The 23385-nt window shown below is 46.5% G+C and overlaps 1 protein-coding gene across 1 annotated transcript; it reads left to right on the forward strand.

Annotated features, from left to right (window-relative positions):
- The first annotated feature begins 3115 nt into the window (after positions 1–3115).
- ARF1 (ADP ribosylation factor 1) lies at positions 3116–20112 on the forward strand. The gene is made up of 5 exons (XM_064703759.1): positions 3116–3266; positions 15021–15200; positions 16170–16280; positions 16791–16915; positions 18502–20112. Exons 2-5 carry the CDS (start codon positions 15053–15055, stop codon positions 18661–18663), a joined length of 546 nt encoding a protein of 181 aa, XP_064559829.1. The 5' UTR covers positions 3116–3266; positions 15021–15052; the 3' UTR covers positions 18664–20112.
- The last annotated feature ends 3273 nt before the right edge of the window (positions 20113–23385 follow it).

The following is a 23385-nucleotide window of genomic DNA, read 5'->3' on the forward strand; positions in this document are numbered from 1 at the left end:
CCCGGGCATGGAGACAGGGCTGTGAAACAAGGGCTGTGAAACAAGGGCTCTGCTCAGCTGCGCCCAGCAGGGATTTGGGGATGTGTGACCGTGTTCACAGGGGTCTGAGGATGAGGATCTGACTCCATGTTTCACAAGGCTGATTTATTATTTTATGATATATGTTACATTAAAACTATACTAAAAGAATAGAAGAAAGGATCTAATCAGAAGGCTGGCTAAGAATAGAAAAAGAAAGAATGATAACAAAGGTTTGTGGCTCGAACAGTGAGTCTGAGCCAGCTGTGATTGGCCATTAATTAGAAACAACCACATGAGACCAATCCCAGATGCACCTGTTGCATTCCACAGCAGCAGAAAATCAATGTTTGCATTTTGTTCCTGAGGCCTCCCAGCTTCTCAGGAGGAAAAATCCTAAGGAAAGGATTTTCATGAAAGATGTCTGTGACACCCCTGGGATGGAATCCCCTTGAGGGACCTGGCAGACACGGAACAAATCAAAGCCATCCTGTTCCTTGCATGATTGAGAGGAGGAACTGTGGTGTTTGTGAGGGCCCCCAGGATGAGGTGAGAGATGAGGATCTGACTCCATGTTTCACAAGGCTGATTTATTATTTTATTATATATATTACATTAAAACTATACTAAAAGAATAGAAGAAAGGATTTCATCAGAAGGCTGGCTAAGAATAGAAAGCAAAGAATGAATAACAAAGGTTTGTGGCTTGGGCTCTGTGTCCGAGCCAGCTGGCTGTGATTGGCCATTAATTAGAAACAACCACATGAGACCAATCCCAGATGCACCTGTTGCATTCCACAGCAGCAGATAATCAATGTTTACATTTTGTTCCTGAGGCCTCCCAGCTTCTCCAGAGGAAAAATCCTAAGGAAAGGATTTCTATTTGGGATTTTGCTGCTGATTTGGAAGCAGCTTCCTCCTGTCACAGACACACAGAGCCTCCCAGCTCAGCTCCTGCCCCAGGGCTCACCCAAAATATCCAGCAAGGACAGAGGCAGCTCCTCCCCAGGAGCCCTAAGCAAGTGCAAAATCTCCTTTTTCTCCTTAAATCTCACTGGGTATTTTTGGTTCAACTCTTACAGCAGGTCCTGGGGGCTGCTGTGTCCCAAACAGGTCCCAAATCCAGGGATAACCAGGGACATCTGTGATGCCAATGGGAGATGTCCATGCCTGGGCATTGAGGTGGGCACCAATCTGTGCCCTGGAACAGCTCTCCTCTACCTGAACCCCCATTTCAGCCAGCTCAAAAACAGGATTAATTTGATTTTTCAGTGTGTCCTTGCTGTCACTTTCTCAGCCCATTGGTGCTGCTGGTGCTGAGTGACCCTCTGGGGAGATTTAATGCAATTTAGGGGCTTTTTTCAGCAAAATAATAATACAAATTTAAACCTGTTGTGCCTGGGGGTGGTGCCTCCCTGGAAGAAGCCCAGGGATGATTTTGCCTCCCGCCCAGGCTCCCTCCTGGCACCTCTCAGCCCTGTTGCTGCCATTTCTCTTGAGTGTAACCCAATTTTTTAAGGAAAAGAAGATTTTGGGCTCACTCCCATCTGCCTGTCTGCCTTCTGTGTAATTCTGGGTGATTTCAGCCCTGTTGGGCAGGGGATGGAGGTCTTTGAGGCACTCATTTCCTATGAGCATCAGGGGGAAATCTGCAAATAAGCAGTTTTGGTGGCTTCCTGCTTCTCATTAACAAAGGATTTAGTATTTAGCCTGGGACAGCACACTGCCTCGATTTATCTCAAAGTTAACCCAAAACAGAAAGGAGATAAACCTAAATTTATTGTGCACAGTTGTTTTTACAGCAACTTCTTGAGCTTTGGAACCATGTGAATCATTCCCTTTCCATGTGGAGTTAAGATTCTGCTGTGCTGACCTGTTCCCTCTGTGCTGTGTAAGGTAAAATGAATCACTATTAGTTTAAATAACAAAAATTAACTGCTTAGGTTAAAAAAAAATAAAAGGAATTTTCCTTGTTTGGGGAAACTGAGGCACAGAGAGGCTGGAGCAGCAGCCAGGGTGGGAGAGCTCAGAGAGGATCATTGGGTGATTTGGGAATGGGGCAGGGAATGGTGTGAGGAAAGTGGGAATGGTGTAGGGAATGGGGCAGGGAATGATGTAGGGAAAGGGGGACAGGGGGAATGCTGTAGGGAAAAGGGAATGGGACAGGGAATGGAGAATGGTGCAGGGAAAAGGGAAATGGTGCACGGAAAGGAGGAATGGGGCAGCAAAAGGGGAATGATGAGGGATGCAGGGAACAAGGAAAAAACGGTGAAGGGAAGTGGGAACAGCACAGGAAAAGGAGAAAGGTGCAGGGAAAGGGGGAATGATGAAGAGATGAGAGGAACGGTGCAGGGAAGAGGGAAGGAATGGGGCAGAGATGAAGGAACTGTGCAAGCAAAGGGGGAATGGTGCAGGGAATGGGGGAATGGTGTCGGGAAAGGGGAATGATACAGGGAATGGGGTAACGATGCAGGGAAGGGGGAACAGTGCAGGGAAGAGGGAAGGAATGGTGCAGAGAAGGTGGAGGAATGGTGCAGGGAAAGGGGAACGGGGCAGGGAAAGGAAGGGTACAGGGAAGTAAGAACAGAGCAGGGAAAGGGGAGGAATGCTGCAGAGAAGGTGAAGGAGCGCTGCGGGGAAAGGGGAACAGGGAAAGAAGGGTGAAGGGAAGAGGGAACAGCGCAGGGAAAGGAGAACGGGGCGCGGAAAGGGGAGGGCACAGTGCAGAGGAAGGGGAGCCGTGCAGGGAGGGCAGGCACGGTCCCGACTAACCCCATCCCATTGATCCGATCCCATCCCATCCCATTCCCGCATTCCCGCGGGATCCCGGCCCCGCTCCCGCTCCGCTCACGAGCTGCAGAGTGGGTGTGGCCATCCCGCAGGCCACGCCCCCGCGCCTTCCAGGAGTGGATACTCCCGCTATAGCCGCGCCCACTCGCTCCAGGCCACGCCCCCGGTGCAACTGATCTGTCACTCTCGTCGTGGCTACGCCCACTGCGTCTCTATGCCACGCCCCCCGCGCATCCCGGCCCTGCGGCAGCCCGGCTTGGCCACGCCCCCCGCGCGCAGGCCACGCCCCCCGCTCCCTCCTCGCCTCCCCGTGGTGCCTCGCGCGGGGCGGGCACTGACGTGGCCGCATCGCGCCGCCATCTTGTGCTCCAGGGCGGATCGCGGCCGGGGCGAGCGGGCTCCGAGCGGGACCCTCCGAGCGCAGCCAGACCCACGGCCCGCGCCTCCCGACGACGCCGGTGGGTTTGCCGACACCTCCTTCTTCCCTCTTTTCGAGCCTCTTTTCCCCACTCCGGCCCGTCGCGCTGCGCCCCCGCCCGCATCCCGCGGCCTTGGCGCTAAGGCGAGGCGGGCGCTGAGGCAGCGGGGCCGGGCTGTTCTTTCCTCTTTTTTCCTTCTCATTCCTTTTAATTCCTTCTCACTCCACCTCATCCTTACTCATTCCTTTTCCCCCACAGACCCTCCAGGAGCGGCGCTGCCCCATCCGTCCCTTCCTGCACATCTGTGGGGCCGGGGGGGGGGGGGGTCGGGCCTTTCGCTTCCCTCCCGTGGGTGGGATGGGGTGGGAAGGGCCGGGATCCGGGATAGGCAGGGCTGGGAAAGGGGAATCGCTCCAGCTCGGCAGCAGCTGCACAAGGCCCCTCTCCGCTCCCTCTAGCGATGGGATCCGACGGGATGGGTTTGTCCTCCCTTCCCCAAACTCGCTCATTCCGGCCCCTGCCCCGCCCGAGCAAGGAGCGGCGTTTCCTCCTTGTGCTCTCCCCCTAAAACCCTCAGTGGGGCGGGGAAAAGCAGCCTCGGATGGAGCTGCTGGGGCAGAGGTTGATTCTCTGTAAGCCCTCGGCTGCTGACTTGGTGCTTTTTTTGCCGGGCAGAGGAGTTGAGCTTTATCGTGGAGCAAACAATTCTTGTTTGCCGTGCATCGCCTTGCGTTCCGTGGTGTGGGAGATCAGCTTTCCTTGGCCCGGCAGCTCCCGGTGGGAGGATAAGGATATTATATTCTGCCTGAAAATACTCCATCGTGCCTCTGTGCGAGGCGAACGTGATACTTCGGGGCTGATAAAGTGATGGAGTGATAGCACAGCGAGGCCAAAACTCAGCCTGGCCATAGAAACTGCCCCAAATGTTGTTGTGGTGTTGGTTTTGACATTGACCTTGTGGCTCTGCCGCTCCGCTCCTGCCAAAGCAAATTCCGCAGGTTGATTACAGTCCCGGCCAGAGGTCTGCTGTTGAAATTGTGGCTTTGTCAATAACGAAAATTCCGAGTATTTGTTTAATACTTTGAGCTCTGTCTTGCACCCCTTGGCAGGGTATTCCATTAACCTGATTTTCCAGGAGGAGAAACTCGAGGCAAAGTGGATTTTTCCAAGGTCATTCAGCAATCTTTCTTGCTATTTTTGCTGCTGATTTAGAGCGCTTCTGGGGGGAAAAAAAAGGAAGTGTGGCTCAAGTGGAGGATTGCTGGTTTGCTTTAATTCATGGGGTTTATAATGGAATAAAACAGGAGTATGGATAAAGGGGTTCTCTGAAAGGAAAGTTTTGGGGGTTGGTTTGATGCCACTGATTTTTCTCTGCTACAAACACGTCTGCAGTGCTGCTGGGCTGCTTTCCCTGTTGGAATAATTGCTTTGGGTGAAAGGGTGAGGAAACTCACCTCGATTGAACCTCTGCAACTCCGCAGCTTTGCCAAGTCCCTTGGTGCTTCCTGCACCGACGGAACATCAGGAATTCAAATGGCTCAGAAGCAGAGCCGCCCTCCCCTCAGAAGAGCTCTGCGTTTGTGATGGAAATCCTGTTAAAAGTCAAAGCCCTGGGTGTAAATGGGCTGAGGAGGAGCTCGCAGGGCGCTCTCCGAGCGTTTCCTCGGTTGTGAAATAGCTGGAATGTGGAAGGGCCTGGCAGGAGCCGAGTTCCGTGTGAGTGTTAGTCACGCTGCCCGAGTGGGGGGAGCACCAGGCACGGCTTTGCGAGCTGTGTGGGAGTCGGGGCTGCGTTCTGCTCCTGGGAATTCACCAAACTCTGCACGAGGTTTGTACAGATAATTATCAGCTGAGCCATTGATGACTGAATCGGTGGAAGGAGGAGAAACTCCAAACGCAGGATTGCAGCTGAAATGGCAGTTGTTAAATGAAATTTCAACAACCACCTTTACACATCCCAGAGGCTTTTCTTTCTGTGCTTTATAAAGATGGGCTTTCAAGCGAGATTTCAGCAGCCTTCCCAAGCATCCAGCTTGCTTTCCAGTGGATAAATTTAGTGAACGTGAGCTAACTTTATCTGAAAAGAAATAGTTCTGATTCTTTTTTTAGCAATCTCTTGGAAGTTCTGCTCCTGGAATGCTACAGAGCTTGTGCTATTCCCTTTCTTTCTTTAACTGATGAGTAAAGAAGTTCAGAATCAGCTTCCTACTAGAGCAGCTGTTTTTTCTGTGTAATTCAGCATTTTTTCCTTTCCGATTTTATTCCTTATTTTGAACGCACGCAGACGTCGGAGGGGCTGTGCTGGAGCTTTGCTGATGTTTCAGTTCTCATCAAACCCTCGTGTCTGACAGCTCTTCTTCACCCCCTGCTCCTCTGCCTCTGCTTTGACATTTCCCCCAAACCAAAGCCAATTTCATTGCTGGATGGAGCTCTCCCGTGAGCTCTTGCCATTTCTGCTAGCAGTGTAAATGTTGATTTAATGCCCAGTTCCCAGGAATGAATAACAGGATATTTGGCTTAAAATTGGAGATTTTGAGCTCAGGAACAATTCAGCCTCAAAACTAAAAAAAACCACCCACCCCAACTGTGCCCTGCTTATCTTAAAGAAAAGAAATTCTCTGTACCCACCAGTTCTCACACCAGTGTACCCAGTGCTGAACTGGTGAGCAGAAAGCAGAAACCCCAAGGCCATTCTTGGGGTTCACAACTTCATTTTTGGCACCACAATATTTCCTGGTGGGGAGAGCATGGATGCAGCTCCCTCTGTGCTTTTCACCTGTCAGCCTGTCCTTTTTCAGATCTTTTATTTGGCTTTTATTCATGAGGTTTATAGTGGAATAAAATAGGAACACAGCCTTGTGGATAAAGGGGTTCTCTGCAAGGAAAGTTTTTGGGGTTGGTTTTAGGCACTGATTTTGTGTGTTGGGCTGCTCTCCCTGTTGGAATAATTGCTTTGGGTGAAAGGGTGAGGGAACTCACTCACCTGTGTCCCCTCTGGCTTGGTTTGTGTGCTCTCAAGTGCATAAATCTGTAAATAATTGGAAGTTTTGTTGTGAAACAGCAGCAGTTCGCTTTCCCTGCTTGAGGGTGAGAATAAGGAGTAATTCTGATTTGGGGTTTGAGTATCAAGTCAAGCAGCCCACTCTGATACTGGAACTTTTTATTCTGGGTGTTTTAGGAGTGAGTTTTGCTCATGTCTGAGAAAATGCATGACCCCAAAGGGAACTTTCCCCATTTTATCCTTGTTTTGAAATGTAATGAAATGTAATTTCACTTGTAAGTGAAATTATTTTCTGTTTTCTGCCCCTCCAAGCCCGGTGCTCCCAGGAGGATGTGGGAAATGTCCTGTGTGGGGAGGGTGTGTACACAGGGGGGTGTTCAACCTCCTTGGGTTACCCAAAGCTGCTGGAAAAGGAACTTTCCTCTCACCTGGAGTCTTGTCCTCCATCTGCCTTGCACAACCACAGTGCTTTTGGACTCTTTTTAGTTTGCAAGCCTTTGGTGGCCAAGTCCAGCAGTTCTGTGTGTTTAACTTGGATTTCACTGCTTTTCCCCTCAAATAACCAGTTGTGATCCTTCAGGACCTTTTCCATACCAAGCACCCCCAGTGTGAACTGGGCAAAACGGTGCCAGTGGTCAGTGTGGATCTCCACAATTAACACTCCTCTGGTTCTAATTATTAAAATTCTCAAGGAGCTAGGACTGATATTAATGAGGAGCTGTGGGAAGATGTTGTTGCCACAGCCAGAGCTGTTTGTGCAGGATCGTGAATCACCAGGTGAGCAAAGGGCCAGCCTGGGAATCCATCCCATCCCTCCTCGTGCTGATATGGCCCAAAGAGCTCAAATCAAAATTATCTCAGCTCCATTTCAGTCCTAAGGCCCCAAAGTGGAAGGGTTTGAGTGGATTTCATCTCTCAGCTTAGCAGATGTGCAAGGGCAGTAAACAATTTCTAAAAATAGTTGAATAGAACTGTACTGGGATAGTGTTGGGCCACCCTGGCTATATATAAAGAGGTGTTTCCAAAATTTGCTGTAACAGAACACTTGAATCTGTAAAGAAATGGTTTCAAGTTGAAGAGAACACATCAGTGCTGTTCCCTGCTGAGTGGGGGTGTGAAACTCTGGGGCTGTGCATTAATCCTGAATTTTAGCAGTGTTCTATTCTCGTTGGATCTCTTCTCACATTCTCCTTTAAATCACATTTTATATCGTTAATAACAAGCTGTCGGGTTAGATTTGCACTTTAAATTATTTGCCAGTTGTTCTTGAATGTTACACCACTAACAGCTGTTGGAGTTGCATGGGTTTTTTAAAAAATGCATTCTCACCTCTTATTTGCACATTGCTTTGCTGATTTCATGTGTGAATATTTTGCTTCTCTTGATAATTTAATTTAAAACATTCTAGAATGCTATAAATGAGAAAGAATGATCCAGTCCAAGTAGTGACAACTGGCTGAATTTCAAATCAATATTTCTGCTAAATAACAAATTGATCCATTTTTATTCCCTGTAACTGATAGAACCTGTATGTTAATACCTGGTTAGGAATTATGGATTTGGGGCTTTTTTAATTGGTTTAGACATGGAGCTGACAAGCAGAGATGGAATTTTGGTAGTGAATCCATTGCTTTTATAAACAGGCCAGTTTTACTTGCCAAGGTGCAGGAAGGAGATTTTTGTTAAACCTGCAGCTTTTGGGTGTTTAATATTTAACATTGAAGCTGTGTAGCTCAGTGTGCTATTGGTGTTTATCTCTCCTTAAAAATGGCATTTAAACAGAATAGGGACAGCAAATGCCCTCTGTCCTGTCCCAGCTGCTGGCCAGGGCAGGAACAGAGACTTGAACTTGCCTTGATTTTATCAGCACCATAAAATCCTGCAATGGTTTGGGTTGGAGAGGACCTTGGAGCTCTGCTGCTTCCACTCCCTGCAGTGTTGGTGGCTGCTGGGATTTTCACATTGCCAAAACCACGGGCCCAGCCAGCTGGATTTTAACACTTGCAGAGTTTGGAGCTTTATTTATTCACTGTGGGAGCCTCGTGTGGTAAGTGCTGTGTGTAGAAGTGAAATAAATTGAATTTTATGCTGCAGTACAGTTTGCAATAATGCATGTGGTATCCTCTCATTTTGGCTCTGGTGTGTTTAAAGAAATGGCGTAAATTTAAATGAAACAATTCCTGTCTTAGGGAAGTTTAATGTCTAACTTTTCCAGAGGTTTTTGGGAATTTTAAGGGTTTTTTTTGCTTTTTGGTCATACACACATGGAGATGTTCACCAGGCTCACCCAAGGAGTTTGCAGGTCAAGCAGCACATTGGACATCTCATGATACCAGCCTGAATGAAATTACTTTAATGCATTTAAATATAAAATTCTGCAGCATGATGAATTGTTTAGTGCTCTTTGGCCTTGAGTTATTCCTCAGAGCTCTTTTTCTTTTTAACCACCTCCAATTCATAAAAGCAGATTCTGCTTTTCCTCATGGGCCATATCACTTTAACAAGCCCGGGCTGCTGCTATTGCAGACTCTCATTCATTTTTAACTCCTCTCTGCTAAAGGCTGCCTGGAAAGGCTGCCTGTTCTCCTCATGGCTCCTCTCAGTTATCACTTACAGCTGAAAACGCTTTTGTTTCATGAAATGAAACTGCAACTTCCCCATTGAAACGCGCTGCTGTGCTCGGCCCAACCTGCCCGACGGGTTTAGCGCTGCTCAGGGGAGGGACAGACAGACGGACACTGCAGTGCTGAGGGAAAATCCTCGCTGCTGTTCGTTCAGATCGCTCCCTTTCATACTCAAATGTTCCCGCTCAGCCTGATGGATCTCTCTTTTGAAGATGTGCTCGAGCACTACAAGCAGCTCACAAATCGGAGTCTTTTATGTTTTCAGGAGTTTTATCCAACTTGTGCTCCTAAAAGGGTCGGTGAAGCAATTACTGACAGCATTCAGGAGCAACTTAAATTCAGTAAGGAATACAGGTATTGGTGAGACAAGGGCTGATAATGCCTGGAAGATAACAGGTTTTTTTGCTTGATAAATAAGAAAATTGAAGGCTTTTCAAGCCGTGCACTTTCTGATGGTGGGAATTGAAGGCACAGGGAGCAGTCCCGTGATCCCTCAGCTGAGCTGAATTAACCCAGGCAGTTCCTGAGGCTCTGCAGGGAGAGGAGGGAGCAGCACAAACCCTGAGTGTGAGTTCCTTCCTGTGGGAAAAGCAGGAATTTCTGCTCAGGGCCCCAGCCCCATCCAACAAAACCCTGATGGGAACCAAAACAATTTCTTTTACAGATGGATTTCTCCTGATTTTTTTCTTCTTTTAGACAGCAAGGATTCAGCTACTTTTTAGTCAACTTGTAAACATGCTTTTCTTGCAGGAGTGGGCTGTAAACTATACTGTGCTGCCTGTAAAAATAAATGTGACTTTTTGTAATGCCACCTACCCTGAAGTACCAAATAAAGTTACAGACTCGGTTTGGATAGCAGGGATGGGGAACAGAACAAGAGGGGAGCTGGAAACCAAGTGCTGAAATAGATCTTAACTTCTTAATCTTCACAAAAAGTAAAAATATAGAGGATGGTGGTGTAAAAGCAGCTTCAATGGCAAAGGGAATGACCTGGAAATTGGTGCCAGGAAAACCAGGATCTATTGCAGTGACCTTAGACGGTCACTGTGGTGAGAGAAGGACGAGAATCTTGTTTCTTGATCAGAAGGCTTGATTTATTGATATAAGATCTATAATACATTATAACTATACTAAAAAGAATAAAGAGAGAGCTTGCAGAGGCTGCTATGCTAAGAATAGAATAGAAAAGAATGAATAACAAAGTTCTGTGTTCAGGGAATCTCCCCTGAGCTGCTCCTGTGATTGGCCCTTGATGGTACACATGGAAAGGGGGCCAATCACAGGAACCCCTGCCACATTTTCACAGCAGCTGATAACAATTTGTTTACATTCTTTTTCTGGGGCTCTGCTTCCCAGAAGAGGGACAAATCCCAAAGAAAGGATTTCTATGAAGAAATGTCTGTGACACAGGATCTGACAGGATTCACTGCTGGTAGCGCCAAGTACCAGCAGCTCCTTCAGCAGCCTGGGCTTCTCCAGTGTGTGCAGAGCTCTCCTGGATGGAAATGACAGGATTTTATAGGACTTTGCTCTTTTTTACTAATTACTGTGATCAGTCCAAGCATCTGATGTAACCCGTTGTCCTGGTTTAGGGCAAATTTGTTAAAGAATCTGCAAAGGAGGCCCCTCCAGAAAGCAAAACCCACACGGCCCCTCCCCACAACCGGTTCGGGAAAAAATTCCTCGGAGAGAGGTGGAAAGAACCTGTTTGTTTGACAGACACAGCACCCCCAGCACACAAAATGAACAATACCCGATGACACCGCTCTGAGAAAGATGGCAAAATCAGAAAGTCTCTGTCGGGGGTGGTTGCTCTGTTCTCAGTCCCTCCGGCGCTGGGGCAGCCGCTGCAGCCGAACCTTCGGTGTTCCCGGGTCCCAGTGCGGAGCAGGTTCAGATGGTCACAGGAACAGGAGAGGAGAAACAATGTGGGCTGTTAGCTAGAGCTAGCTAATAAGCAGAGGCCAAAGCAGAGCAGAAGCAAAAGCAGCAAGCTGAAGCTGGAAATGAAAAACAGGCTCATGTACCACTTGTCTCTGTGTCCCTGATAAGAGAAACCCAAACAAAACTTCCACTCTTCAGAGCCGGTCTGAAAGGCACAGAACAGATGAATGGGGATATAGAAGCATCATAACGTCACCCCAGGACACTGTTATGCTTTTAAACGTGTGCAAAGCAAAGAAAGGCATTCACTGTGCAGCATTCTGAGGTTCCCTGGCTGTGAGAGCCCTTGCAGGCAGTTTGTGTGAGCTCTGCTCAAAGGTCACAGTCCAGGCCTGGCTGCTGCTTTCCAGATGAAGCAGGAGATAGAGGTGGCATGAGCAGCCAGACAAAGGGAAGCTTTGCAGCCTCCCTGCCCTGCAGCACACTGGGATGGGAGATTTCCTGCTGTGGAGAAACCAGGATTGCAGCAAAACTGTTTTCTCTGCTTCCTAATGAACCTTCCTGTTTATACAGCCTTCATCTATTCCAGTGGGGGTGGGATATCCACGGTGCTGTTGCAGAAATACAAAAGGAAATGGTGGAATAATAGAAGTTTGAAACCTCCCCTTTGGTTTTAATCCCCAGTCTGGTTTGTAGAGGAGTTGAGTTTTAAAGCTTCAGTCATACAAAATCAACAGATCTGTGACTCAGTGTGGGGATTGACGGCCTGGAGTGGACTCTGAACTTCCCTGTGCAGCTGGGATTGGTGAATGGGACAGAGTTGAACTTTTGGGTTAAAAATTGTGTCCAGCAAAGCTCCTGAAGTGACAGAGCTGCTGAGCCTCTCCCAGTGCAGGGGGGCAGCCAGGCCTCAGACTGGGCACAGTGGGGAAAGGAAAAAGCTTTGGTGCTGTGCTTGTCAGTCCAAATCCTGCTGTAGTGTTCTTACATAGGTATTCTGTAAAGATAAATAGATAGATGTTGTGTAAAGATCAATAAATAGATGTTGTGTAAAATAAATAAAAATATATTCTGTAAAGATAAAATATATATTCTATAAGGATAAATTAATAGATATTCTGTAAAGATAAATAGAATAGATATTCTGTAGAGATAAATAAATAGGTATTCTGTAAAGATAAATAGAATAGATATTCTATAAGGATAAATTAATAGATATTCTGTAAAGATAAATAAATAGATATTCTGTAAAGATAAATAAATAGATATTCTGTAAAGATAAATAGATATTCTATAAGGATCAATAAATAAATTGATCAATAAATTCTGTAAAGATCAATAGAATAGATATTCTGTAAAGATAAATAGAATAGATATTCTGTAAGGATAAATATAATAGATATTCTGTAAAGATAAATAGATATTCTGTAAAGATCAATAGAATAGATATTCTATAAGGATAAATAAATAGGTATTCTGTATAGATATTCTGTTCTCTTTCTAGGGAGAGTTCTGCTTCATCATGAAATACAGAACATTTCCAGAGATGACTCAAACTACACGTTATGCTTTAAATGTGGTTCGGTTTACAGGAAACTCACGCTTTGAATGGTGCATCTGGTCTGAAACTTGAATTTTCAGTTGGGCTCTATCTTTTCTTACCCTGCCACCTGAGAGCTGCTGTGGCAGCCTCAGGGAGGTGTGAGCTGTCCCTGTGCAGGGCTGAGCCCAGGGCACAGCCATGGGTGGGAATTGCTGGGGTTCAGCCCTGCTGGGACCTTGCAGGAGTGGCTTTGGAAAGGGGGTTTGGGCTGGGTGAGGTGCCAAGGGCTCAGCTGTCCCTGTGCTGTTCTAACGGCCTGGAAAGGCTCTGGGTGGCCTTGGGGCAGCCCATGCTCCAAAGCACGAAAGGAGTCTTCAGGTTTTTCAGTTCTTCAGGGTTGTTTATTAATTCTTATCTACAATATTTTCTCCTGGCCCGACAGAGGTCCCCAGCCATGAGCACACTGACTGCCCTCGGGGCAGTTGCTTATTTTTATACCAAAAACTGTTGCAATCTTCGCTGCAGTGTTGTTCTTGCCTCTCTGCTGGGGCTCTTCTCCATTCTCTGCAGCACAGTCCTTCCTGTCTTCTCAGGGGCTCCTCTTGGGCTCTTGACCCACCTCTATTTATTTCAGTTACCTTCATGAGCTACAGCTGCTGCCCAACTAAGGACCCTGCAGCTGCAGCTCGTTTGGAGCAACTCAGACCCACACAGGTCTTACAATACAACATATATTCAGGCCCCCACAAAAAACTACGTGTAAGATATTTACCTTTTCTCCCCAATACCTTTCACACCCTTATAATACAAGTGCAACATCCAGTAAGTAACCAATTTCACAAAATGCCACCATCACCATCAGAAGATGGGTCACAAGAAGAAGAAGAAGGACCAGAGGACATGCCCTGAATTCCTCCATCTTGTCTCCTAAATCCCCCCCTGATACCGATATTCCAAAAGCTGTGTTTCACTCTATAATTAATCTATCCCTTCACCACTTATCCCCATGTGACCCTCCCATCCTCACACAGGTGCTGTGTCCTGTGCAGGATCAAGGTCTAGGCACCAAACACTTCTGGCAACGTTCCAGGGCTTCTGAGCCCCTCAAGGGTTGTCTTGGCGACTCTGGACATCAGGAGTGATGTGCTGAGTTCCCTCACACAGGGAGGTGTGTGAGCCTTCAGTGCAGAGCAGCTCCTGCTGGTGTGAATCACCTCAAGCACAGGCAGGAGAGCCAAGTGCTCACCTCTGAACTGCTCCTTTCATGTGGCTCTTAATTCTCCATCGTTAACGTGATTAAATGTGGGTTTGTTTCCTACAGAAGCTCTCCCTCCGCTGTTAATTGTTGTAATCTTCACTGCAGTGTTCTCTCCTCTCTGCTGGGGCTCTTCTCCATTCTCTGCAGCACAGCCCTTCCTGTCTTCTCAGGGGCTCCTCCTGGCTCTTACCCCCCCTATTTATTTGTTACCTAGAGACTCTGGCAGGACCCTGCAGCTAGCTCGTTTGGAGCAACTCAGACCCACACAGGTCTTCCACCATATACACCCAATTTCCTTTCCTAGAGGCCACTCCACACCCATTCACTGCCCACTCTTCTTTTAGAACATACATTATATCATATCTAACAATACTGACAATTCAACCAGTCCCAGCTCCCCAAGGCTGCCACAGCTCTCGGCTGTCCAGGGGATTCCATACCTTCTTTCAATGTTTGGTTGTGTGTTCTTCCTCACACGGGGCACCAGTTGTTGTAATCTTCACTGCAGTGTTCTCACCTCTCTGCTGGGACTGTTCTCCATTCTCTGCAGCACAGTCCTTTCTCTCCTCTCAGGGGCTCCTCCTGGGCTCTTGACCCACCCCTATTTATTTGTTACCTTCACGAGCTACAGCTGCTGCCCAGCCAAGGACCCTGCAGCTGCAGCTCGTTTGGAGCAACTCAGACCCACACAGGTCTTACAATACAACATATATTCAGGCCCCCACATTTCCCCCCTTTTCTTTTAGCAGTTACACAATGACAATACACACACAGTCCCAGCTCTCAGGCTGCCACAGATCTCAGCTGTCTTTAACACACAAATCCCTGGATGTTCCAAGGCTCTTTTCCTTAAAGGCCATATTCTTACAGCTTTCTGCTGTTACAGCTCCTTCATTCAAAGGCCATGTTATGTTCTGAAGTCCCAGCTCTCAGCTGTCCTATCTTCTATAGTTAATGAGAGTAACTGCTCTGTGTTTGTGTGCTCTTCACAGACCATTTCCTCGGGATGGAGAGGAAGGAAACTCTTCTGAGTAGGAGAAAATCCAAGCTGTATTCAGAGTTTCCTTCCCAAAAGAATCACCAGCTATTGCTGTGCTAAGCAGAAATGTGTTATCTGCAGGTCAATTGGGAAAAGTTTGTTTAATGGTGACAATTTTCTGCAGATCAATTATCCCATAACAGTGGGGGAGCAAAGTACCTGAAGTGGTCAGCTGGGTGAATTTTGCAAGCAAAAGTTTGAGAACAACAATTAATGCTGAAATCTCTGAAAGAATATTTGAAGCACTTCAAGCTGAGTCATTTCATGAGCACTGAGGTTCATTTTTGTGTTGCTTCAATACAGGAAAAATGTTCAGTGGTGCCTGGAGTGTCTAGAAATGATTCATCTTATCTTTTACTTTGGGGTTTCTTTTGTGGTTTTATGTTGTTATTCTCACAACTGTTGGTAACTCATGAGTGATGCTCTGATCTTTGTTTCCTCCAGACTTCACTGGCCAGTGAGAACACATCTGAACCATGGGAAATATTTTTGCTAACCTCTTCAAAGGCCTTTTTGGCAAAAAAGAAATGCGGATCCTCATGGTTGGCCTGGATGCTGCAGGAAAAACAACTATTCTATACAAACTTAAACTTGGTGAAATAGTAACTACTATTCCTACTATAGGTAAGAGTTTTGTGTTTCTCTGACTCATGGCTTGGAGATTTGGGTCTCAGCTGATTGAAGGACTTGGCTGTTAAACTTGTTAAAGGTGTGGTGTGAAGGTGGCACAGCCAAATATTCTGTCATGAGGGGAGGTTGGGGAGTTTTGTTTGTTTGGTTGCAGGGGGAGTTTGTTTCTTTGGGGTTTAGTTTTTGGTTGTTTTGGGGTTTAGTTTTTTGGTTCCTTTGGGGTTTATTTTTTGGTTGCTTTGGGGTTTGCTTTTTGCTTTCTTTGGGGTTTGCTTTTTGCTTTCTTTGGGGTTTATTTTTCAGTTTTTTCGCGTTTATTTTTTTTGTTCCTTTGGCGTTTATTTTTTTGATTCCTTTGGAGTTTATTTTTTTGTTGCATTGGGGTTTGCTTTTTGGTTGCTTTGGCGTTTAATTTTTGGTTGCTTTGGGGTTTAGTTTTTTGGTTCCTTTGGAGTTTATTTTTTTGGTTGTTTTGGGGTTTAGTTTTTTGGTTCCTTTGGGGTTTAGTTTTTTGGTTGTTTTGGGGTTTATTTTTTTGGTTGCATTGGGGTTTAGTTTTTTTGGTTCCTTCGGGGTTTTTTTTTAGTTGGGGTTGGTTTTTTGTTTAGGGTTTTGTTGTTTGGGGAGTTTGTTTCTTTGGGGGTTTTTTTGGTTTTTTGGGGTTGGGTTTTTTGCTTGTTTATTGGGGTTGCTTGTTTGGGATTTTTTTTTTTTGTTTGTTGGGGTTTTTTTAAGGCAACACAGTTTGTTTTTTGTAGCTGCTCATGTAGCAATTCGATTTATCCATTGGGGTGATTTTGGGAGCAGCACAAGCTGGTTTTGCTTTGAAAGCTTCAATCAGGATTCTGCTGCTTTAAAGTCACTCCAATTTCAAGTGAACTTTTTTAAATGTTCACAATCAGAGAGTGTGCCCTGCTAATCAGCTGTATTTAAGTGAGATTTGTGGCACAATCTCTTTTTTAGGTTTCAATGTGGAAACAGTAGAATACAAGAACATCAGCTTCACAGTGTGGGACGTGGGCGGTCAGGACAAGATCAGGCCCCTGTGGCGCCACTACTTCCAGAACACACAAGGTGAGTGAGCCCCCTCCTCATCCCCAGCTCTCCTGGGGCTAGCACAGCTTTTGGGCTGTCTTCACTCAGTTCATTTTGCAAGTTTCTTGGAGGAGAATGGAAATATTTGTTATTCTAAAAGGTGTGTTTGTGTGCTGCTCGCTGCAGGTTCAGAGAGGGATGGGAAGGATTCCACAAACCAGTCTTCCTTGTCCTTCTGACTCAGGAGTTTGCTGTTTCTTCTGTCAGCATCACAGCTCTGCCCTCATTTCAAAGCAGAGTCTGTGCTTAAAGCTCTGCAGCCCCATGAACTGGGAGTTTGTCACTTGTGTCACTCCTGGGCCTTTTTGTGTGTGTCTGACTCCTGTCACAGCATCTCAGGGGCTGCTGCTCCCTGGAAAATGCCAAGAGGCTTTGTAGAAAAAATACCCAAGCTGCAAAAACAAACGCAAACCAACACCAGTTTTCACCAAGAACAGGCTCTCTCACAGACATGAGAGTTCAAGTTTGTTTATTTTTGCTTATTTCTAGGTCTGATTTTTGTGGTTGACAGCAATGACAGAGAACGTGTGAACGAGGCCAGAGAAGAGCTTATGAGAATGTTGGCAGAAGATGAGCTCAGAGATGCTGTTTTATTAGTGTTTGCTAACAAACAGGTATGCACAAAAAAGGTGTCTGTCTGTCTGTCTGAACCCTTGAGAACTTCCACCATCCTTGTGAGTGCCAGATCTTGACCTTGGTTTTCATATTTTCAGTGTAATGATAAATAACTCAGAGTAAATGGCCATTTGGGTATGTTGAAGGGAGAAAAAATGGATTAAATTCTCATTTGAAAGGATCATCCTTCTAAATAGACTTGGCCAAGAGAATCACATTGGGAGATTTTACAAACTGGGACTTGTAATTATATATGTGTTCATTTGCAGCAACACATATATAATATGTTAGAATTCGAGGTGGGTTTTACAAAGTTTTAGTTCCTACAAGGCCTTGGATGAACAGTCAGGTGTCAGCAGTCATTTGCCTTCCAGGAGTTTTTGAGAATCCTAAAGTCCTTCTCACCCAATTTTCATTATGCTTCAATCATTTTGAAATGTGGACTTGGAATTGTGAGCAGTGGCAGCACTGTGGGAATGGCTGGATAACACTCAAATATTCCATAATATTGATTTAGATTGGGTTCTAAACCTTTGAGGTTTTTTGTCAATATTGGGGAAATAGCTTGAATATCACAGTAATCCAGTGGGGTTTTCTGGAACAGAAATTCTGAGAGCTCTTTAAAGCTGGTGATGGAGACAAGGACCTGACTCCATGTTTGAGAAAGCTGATTTATTATTTTATGATATATGTTACATTAAAACTATACTAAAAGAATAGAAGAAAGGATTTTATCAGAAGGCTGGCTAAGAATAGAAAAAGAAGGAATGATAACAAAGGTTTGTGGCTCAGCTCTCTGTCTGAGCCAGCTGACTGTGATTGGCCATTAATTACAAACATCCAAGATGGGCCAATCCCAGATGCACCTGTTGCATTCCACACAGCAGATAATCAATGTTCACATTTTGTTCCTGAGGCTTCTCAGCTTCTCAGGAGATAAAAATCCTAAGGAAAGGATTTCTCATAAAAGATGTCTGCGACAGGGAATGACTGTTGTTGCTTCCCTCATATTCAAATATTCCATAATGTTGATTTAGATTGGGTTCTAAACCTTTGAGGCTTTTGTCAGTGTTGGGGAAATAGCTTGAATATCACAGTAATCCAGTGGGGTTTTCTGAAAGAGAAGTTTTGAGAGCTCTTTAATGACTTTAAAGCTGGTGATGGAGGAGTGGGGAATTGTGGCCGTGCTCACAGGGGTCTGAGGATGAGGGAAGGGAAGAGACGAGGATCTGACTCCATGTTTCAGAAGGCTGATTTATTATTTTATCATATATATTACATTAAAACTATACTAAAAGAATAGAAGAAAGGTTTTCATCAGAAGGCTGGCTAAGAATAGAATAGCAAGAATGATAACAAAGGTTTGTGGCTCAGCTCTCTGTCTGAGCAGCTGACTGTGATTGGCCATTAATTAGAGACAACCAACATGGGCCAATCCCAGATGCACCTGTTGCATTCCACAGCAGCAGATAATCAATGTTTACATTTTGTTCCTGAGGCCTCTCAGGAGATAAAAACCCTAAGGAAAGGATTTTCCATAAGAGAAGTGTGCCAGGGAATGACTCCCAGTTGTTGCTTCCCCCAGGACCTGCCGAACGCCATGAATGCAGCAGAAATCACAGACAAACTGGGACTGCATTCCCTCCGTCACAGGAACTGGTACATCCAGGCCACCTGTGCCACCAGCGGAGACGGGCTCTATGAAGGACTGGACTGGTTGTCCAATCAGCTCAGAAACCAGAAATGAAACCATAAACCTTCCTCTTCCCTCTTTTTCCACCCTCCCTCTTATCTCCTCCTACTCGCCCTTCGCTTTACTCTAATGTGGCAAACTGTGCTACTTTGTGGTATTGAGTGCCGGAAGCTGTTTTCATTTCTTTTTTGTCACAGTATATATTGCATCATGCTGTAAATGTGGCAAATACAAGCCTGAAAACAGTTAGGTTTCTTATTTAATGTAAATAGTTTTTGTTTCCAATGAGGCAGTTTCTGGTACTCCTATGCAATATTACTCAGCTTTTTTATTGTAAAGAATCGAGTCACTGTTTAGTACCTGGAAGGGAATTCAGTGGGTTAATAACTAAGGGTTGCCAGTGGTCCTTGTGCAGTAGAGCTGGATTCCATCTTGGTTGGGTTGTGAGATCTGTGAGATCCATTTTGGTGGTTGGTTTTTAACCTGAATTCTGTATTTTTTTAAATAGACAAGGAAAAGTAAAAACACTTAAAAACACACAAACGTTTGACATCGCTTCTGCTGCTCCAGCTCTAACGTGGTGACTCTTGATTCTTTTGAGAGGGTGAAGCAATGACTGACACCCAATTAGCTTCATCTGCTTAATGAACAGATCATAATTAGTAGATCTCTGGCTCTTTCTGTAGCTCGTAGTCTGTGCTCATCTCCGTTCACAACCGTTCAAAGATTTGCTGGGCCTGGTTTAGATGAGCTTTGCAGACTCATGCTAAACATCTGACTTTTGGTTCAGGTGAGATTTCTCGTTTCCATTGAACTTGAATCATTTCCAGAAGTCGACATTTTTAGCCTGTCATATTTGTCAAAAAGTGTTTTGTACTTTTCTTGTGCTTAAACCACTCCAGAAGGCAAAACCTTTCCACAGGAAGCACAGCCTGTCCTAGTCCTAAGCTCTATAGGCAGAAAGTACTGTACTTAACGTAAGAATTGCCATGAAAAACACCAAACATCTATGTATAGTGTCTAGGGAAAAAATAAAAACCAACAAAAAGCATGAGAGTTTGGAGAGTCATTCCACTCTACAAGTATTCAATCCCATTTTGGAACAATCTCATATCTGTATATGTGTGAAAACCCTTGGCATCCCTCATACTGCAAGGTTCAGATTTGCCATCAGAAAAATAAAAAAAAGACCTCTTTACTTTTCTTTTGTATTTTGATAAACACTGAAGAAGCTGGAGCTGTTAAACTTTAACTCGAGGAACTATCAGAACTGGTTTATTTAGTGTTGTGGAAACCTTTATTGCTTTCAATACACAACTAGTAATCAACTGTTTTGTATACTTGTTTTCAGTTTTCATTTCGACAAACAAGCACTGTAATTAAAGCTATTAGAATAAAAATCTCTTAACTATTTCATGTTTTTTATGCCTTGCTGTTCATTCGATCATCTTGGCAGAATCATAATTAAATACTTGTTGAATAAAAAGTTTCATGAAACTTGCACTGGTATCGTGTTGGTTTGTATCATCTTTCTGCAGAGGATCCATGTCCGGTTATCTCGGCTGTTTGAGGGGCCTGGAAAGGCCCGAGGTGGCCTTGGGGCAGCCCGCGTATCGAAGGACGAGAAGAGGCTTCAGTTCTTCTTTCTGTTTTTATGTTTATTAATTGTTTATCTAAAAGATTTTCTTTCAGCCGAACAGAGCTCTGCTCAGCAGCCAGCCATGAGCACACTGTCTGCCCTCCGGGGCAGTCACCTATCTTTATACCCATTGTTACGTGTACAATATTTATCATTTTTCCCCAATACCATTTATTCTTATTACTCGGTGCACTCTCAGTAATAACCAATCCAAAAGTGCCACCATGGCCAAAGAAGATGGAGGAGTAGAAGAAGAAGAAGAAGGACAGGACACACCCCAATTCCTCCATCTTACTCCTCTAAACCCCCCTGTACAGAAATCCTAAACCCTGTGTCTCACTCTCTAATTAACCAATCCCTTCACCATTCACCCCGGTGAAACCCTCCTGTCCTCATACAGGTGTCGTCTCCCGTGTAGGGTCAAAGTCCAGCCACCAGACACTTCTGGAACATTCCAGGACTCCCGAGCCCCCCAAGGTGGTCTCGGTGGCTCAGCACCTCAGGACTGAGATCCTGAGATCCGACAGATCCATGAAAATTTGCATGAAACTTTGAGGAAATCTGTGTTTTCCAAGAATGAATCATTGCTGGTTGGAAGCCTGCAGAGGGGGGCGTAAGTGGCCCAGAGTTCAGAGTCCGGCTAGCTGAGGGCGAAAGGCCGACGCCCCTCTGCAATTCCTGGCCAGCTCCCTTCGGTGTCTGAGGGCCTCGGGCTGTGCTGGCTGCGGACTGGCTCACACCGCTGGGATTGGGGAGGAACGGAGCTGACCATTTCCCGGGGGTTAAACATGGGTTTATTGAAGGTGTTGCGGAGTCCAAACGCGGGGAAACCAACCGGGAAAAAGTTTCTCCATAGGGGGTGAAACAGGATTATAAAGGAGGGGTGCAGAGGGGGGCATATGTGGCCCGAAGTTTAGAGTCCGGCTAGCTGAGGGCGAAAGGCCGACGCCCCTCTGCAATTCCTGGCCAGCTCCCTTCGGCGTCTGAGGGCCTCGGGCTGTGCTGGCTGCGGACTGGCTCACACCGCTGGTATAGGGGAGGAACGGAGCTGACCATTTCCCGGGGGTTAAACATCGGTTTATTGAAGGTGTTGCGGGATCCAAACACCGGGAAACCAACCGGGAAAAAGTTTTTTCAATAGGGGGTGAAACAGGATTATAAAGGAGGGGGGTGGGTACAGGCGGAACCAATCGGGAAAGGTGAGGGGATGAACTTCACAGAACTGACACTCCATGGAGACCAATAATCAAAAGGTAAAGGAGGTGTCCTGGGACCCCAGCCAGCCACCATCTCCAGAGAGGAGAAGGTTCTCGAAACCTGGGAGGAGAAAGGGGGTGATTGACTGGACCCAGGGAGGAAACAACTTTCACTTATAAGGGAAACCAGGGGAGGAGCAATTACATATCGGCAACTATGAATAGCGGTTACTATGGCAACTTAGCTGACAGGCTAGCAGTGGCGGGAAAAACTGGGGGAACGAAACCATTTTACACATAATAGGGGAGAACAATACATAAATTGGGGGAATAACACAAGAAACTTAACAACACACTACAACAGAAGCCTGCAGGTGAAATGGTGGCTGGGGTTTGTTGGATCCTGCTGGAGTCACTTTGATGCCTCTGGGGCAGCACAGCTTGAGTTTCTTGGGTTGTTCCTCCTGCTGGTCCCAGTTAATTACAGATCTGTGAATGAGCAGTTTTGTGAGGGGAAAAAAGGCATTCCACCTTGCTAAGTGCTTTGTTTTGCATTTTCCATTTCTGCAGTTGTCTGGATTTGGGACAGAGCTCCTCCTCCTCTGGGTGATCCTGCTGCCTTCCCTGGCAGCTCAGCTCAGGCTGCTGCCAGCTCCTGGCTGCTCTCCTGCTGCAGCAGCTGCAGATCCCCCCTTGCACTGGAAAGGTGGAGGATCAAAGGTCTGTCCTGCAGGTCAGAGAGCAAATTCCCTCTGGGGAAACCTGGGACAGGAGTACAGGGTAAATAGCACTGGGCAAACTGGGATCACAAACCTCCTGCAAGTCAGGAATCCACCTTGGAATTTCAGGCTGTGAATCAGGATATTTGCATCCCTAATAGAGCAGGACAGCTCTTTATTCCTGTTCTGGGAGGGAATTGAACTTGAAGGGCCAGCTGGGTTAGGATGCTGCTGCTCTGCATGCAGGATTTGCTGTGGAAAACGGGGAATGTGGTGATGTTATTGGAGCTGTGGGTGCTGTGCTCTGCCCTTTGCTCTGTCCCAGGCTCTCAGGCTGCAGTTTGGGCCACCCAGCAGCTGGGCAGGAGGTGGCTCAAGCCCAGGGCAAAGGATCCTGCAGTGCCCCAGGGACTTGGCAGCAGCTGGGCAGGGAGGTTTTGGGGTGAGGGATGGGGCTGGGCTCCTTTACCCTCTGCCCCCTCAGTTTTGGCTTCCCCTGTTTCTCAAATGATCTTGGTTTGAGTGTGAGACAGGAACAGGGAGAGAGGAGAAAGCCCAGGAGAGCAGAACTGAGCTGGGCCAGCAGTGCCAGCTCCCTCTGGGCACACCCACCCCCTGTCCCTGTGCTGAGGGGCTGTGGGTGCCCATCACCCTGCCAGCCATCCATCCAGAGCTTGGCACTGAAGGTGGGGTGTGGGAGCCCATGGAGGAGCAGCACTCTGGGCTTTGTGGGGTTTTTCTCTGCTTGCTGTGCTGTTCCACAGTGGGATGTTCCCAGGGGGCTCCAGCCAGTTTGGATGCCATGGAGGTGACCCCAAGCTCAGCCTGGTGAGCACCAGCAGGGGCACAGCTCCTGCCCAGGGAGTGCCCAGCTGTGCCCTGGGGATCCCTGGCATGGCTCAGGAGCTGCCCTGGTGCCAAGGAGCTGCCAGCCCCAAAGATCACATTGGGGTGGGGTGGGGATCACACAGGCTGTGACAGCTCTGCAGCATCTCCCAGTGCTGGGACAGAAGGGCTTTGTGAGCTCCTGAGCACGGTGCCACTGGGCTTTTGTCCACCAAGGCACACAAACCCTCCCTGTCTGCAGTTGCATCATTAATTACACAAATGAGGCCCTTGTGCTTGGCAGCTGCTCTGGAGCTGCTCGGGACAGCCCCTCTCCATTTGGATCAATATTTCCATTTATTGGTGTGAAATTCCCCTTTCAGTGTGCCAAGAACAT

This window comes from Zonotrichia leucophrys, chromosome 2, assembly GCF_028769735.1.
Source record: "Zonotrichia leucophrys gambelii isolate GWCS_2022_RI chromosome 2, RI_Zleu_2.0, whole genome shotgun sequence".
NCBI classification, from domain to species: domain Eukaryota; kingdom Metazoa; phylum Chordata; class Aves; order Passeriformes; family Passerellidae; genus Zonotrichia; species Zonotrichia leucophrys.

Bases quoted from the DNA above. Each gene is read 5' to 3' on its own strand.
- ARF1 (XM_064703759.1), top strand. From the start codon at position 15,053: ATGGGAAATATTTTTGCTAACCTCTTCAAAGGCCTTTTTGGCAAAAAA. The intron at 16,281-16,790 runs GTGAGTGAGCCC...GCTTATTTCTAG, and splicing joins CTACTTCCAGAACACACAAG to GTCTGATTTTTGTGGTTGAC. The intron at 16,916-18,501 runs GTATGCACAAAA...TGCTTCCCCCAG, and splicing joins TAGTGTTTGCTAACAAACAG to GACCTGCCGAACGCCATGAA.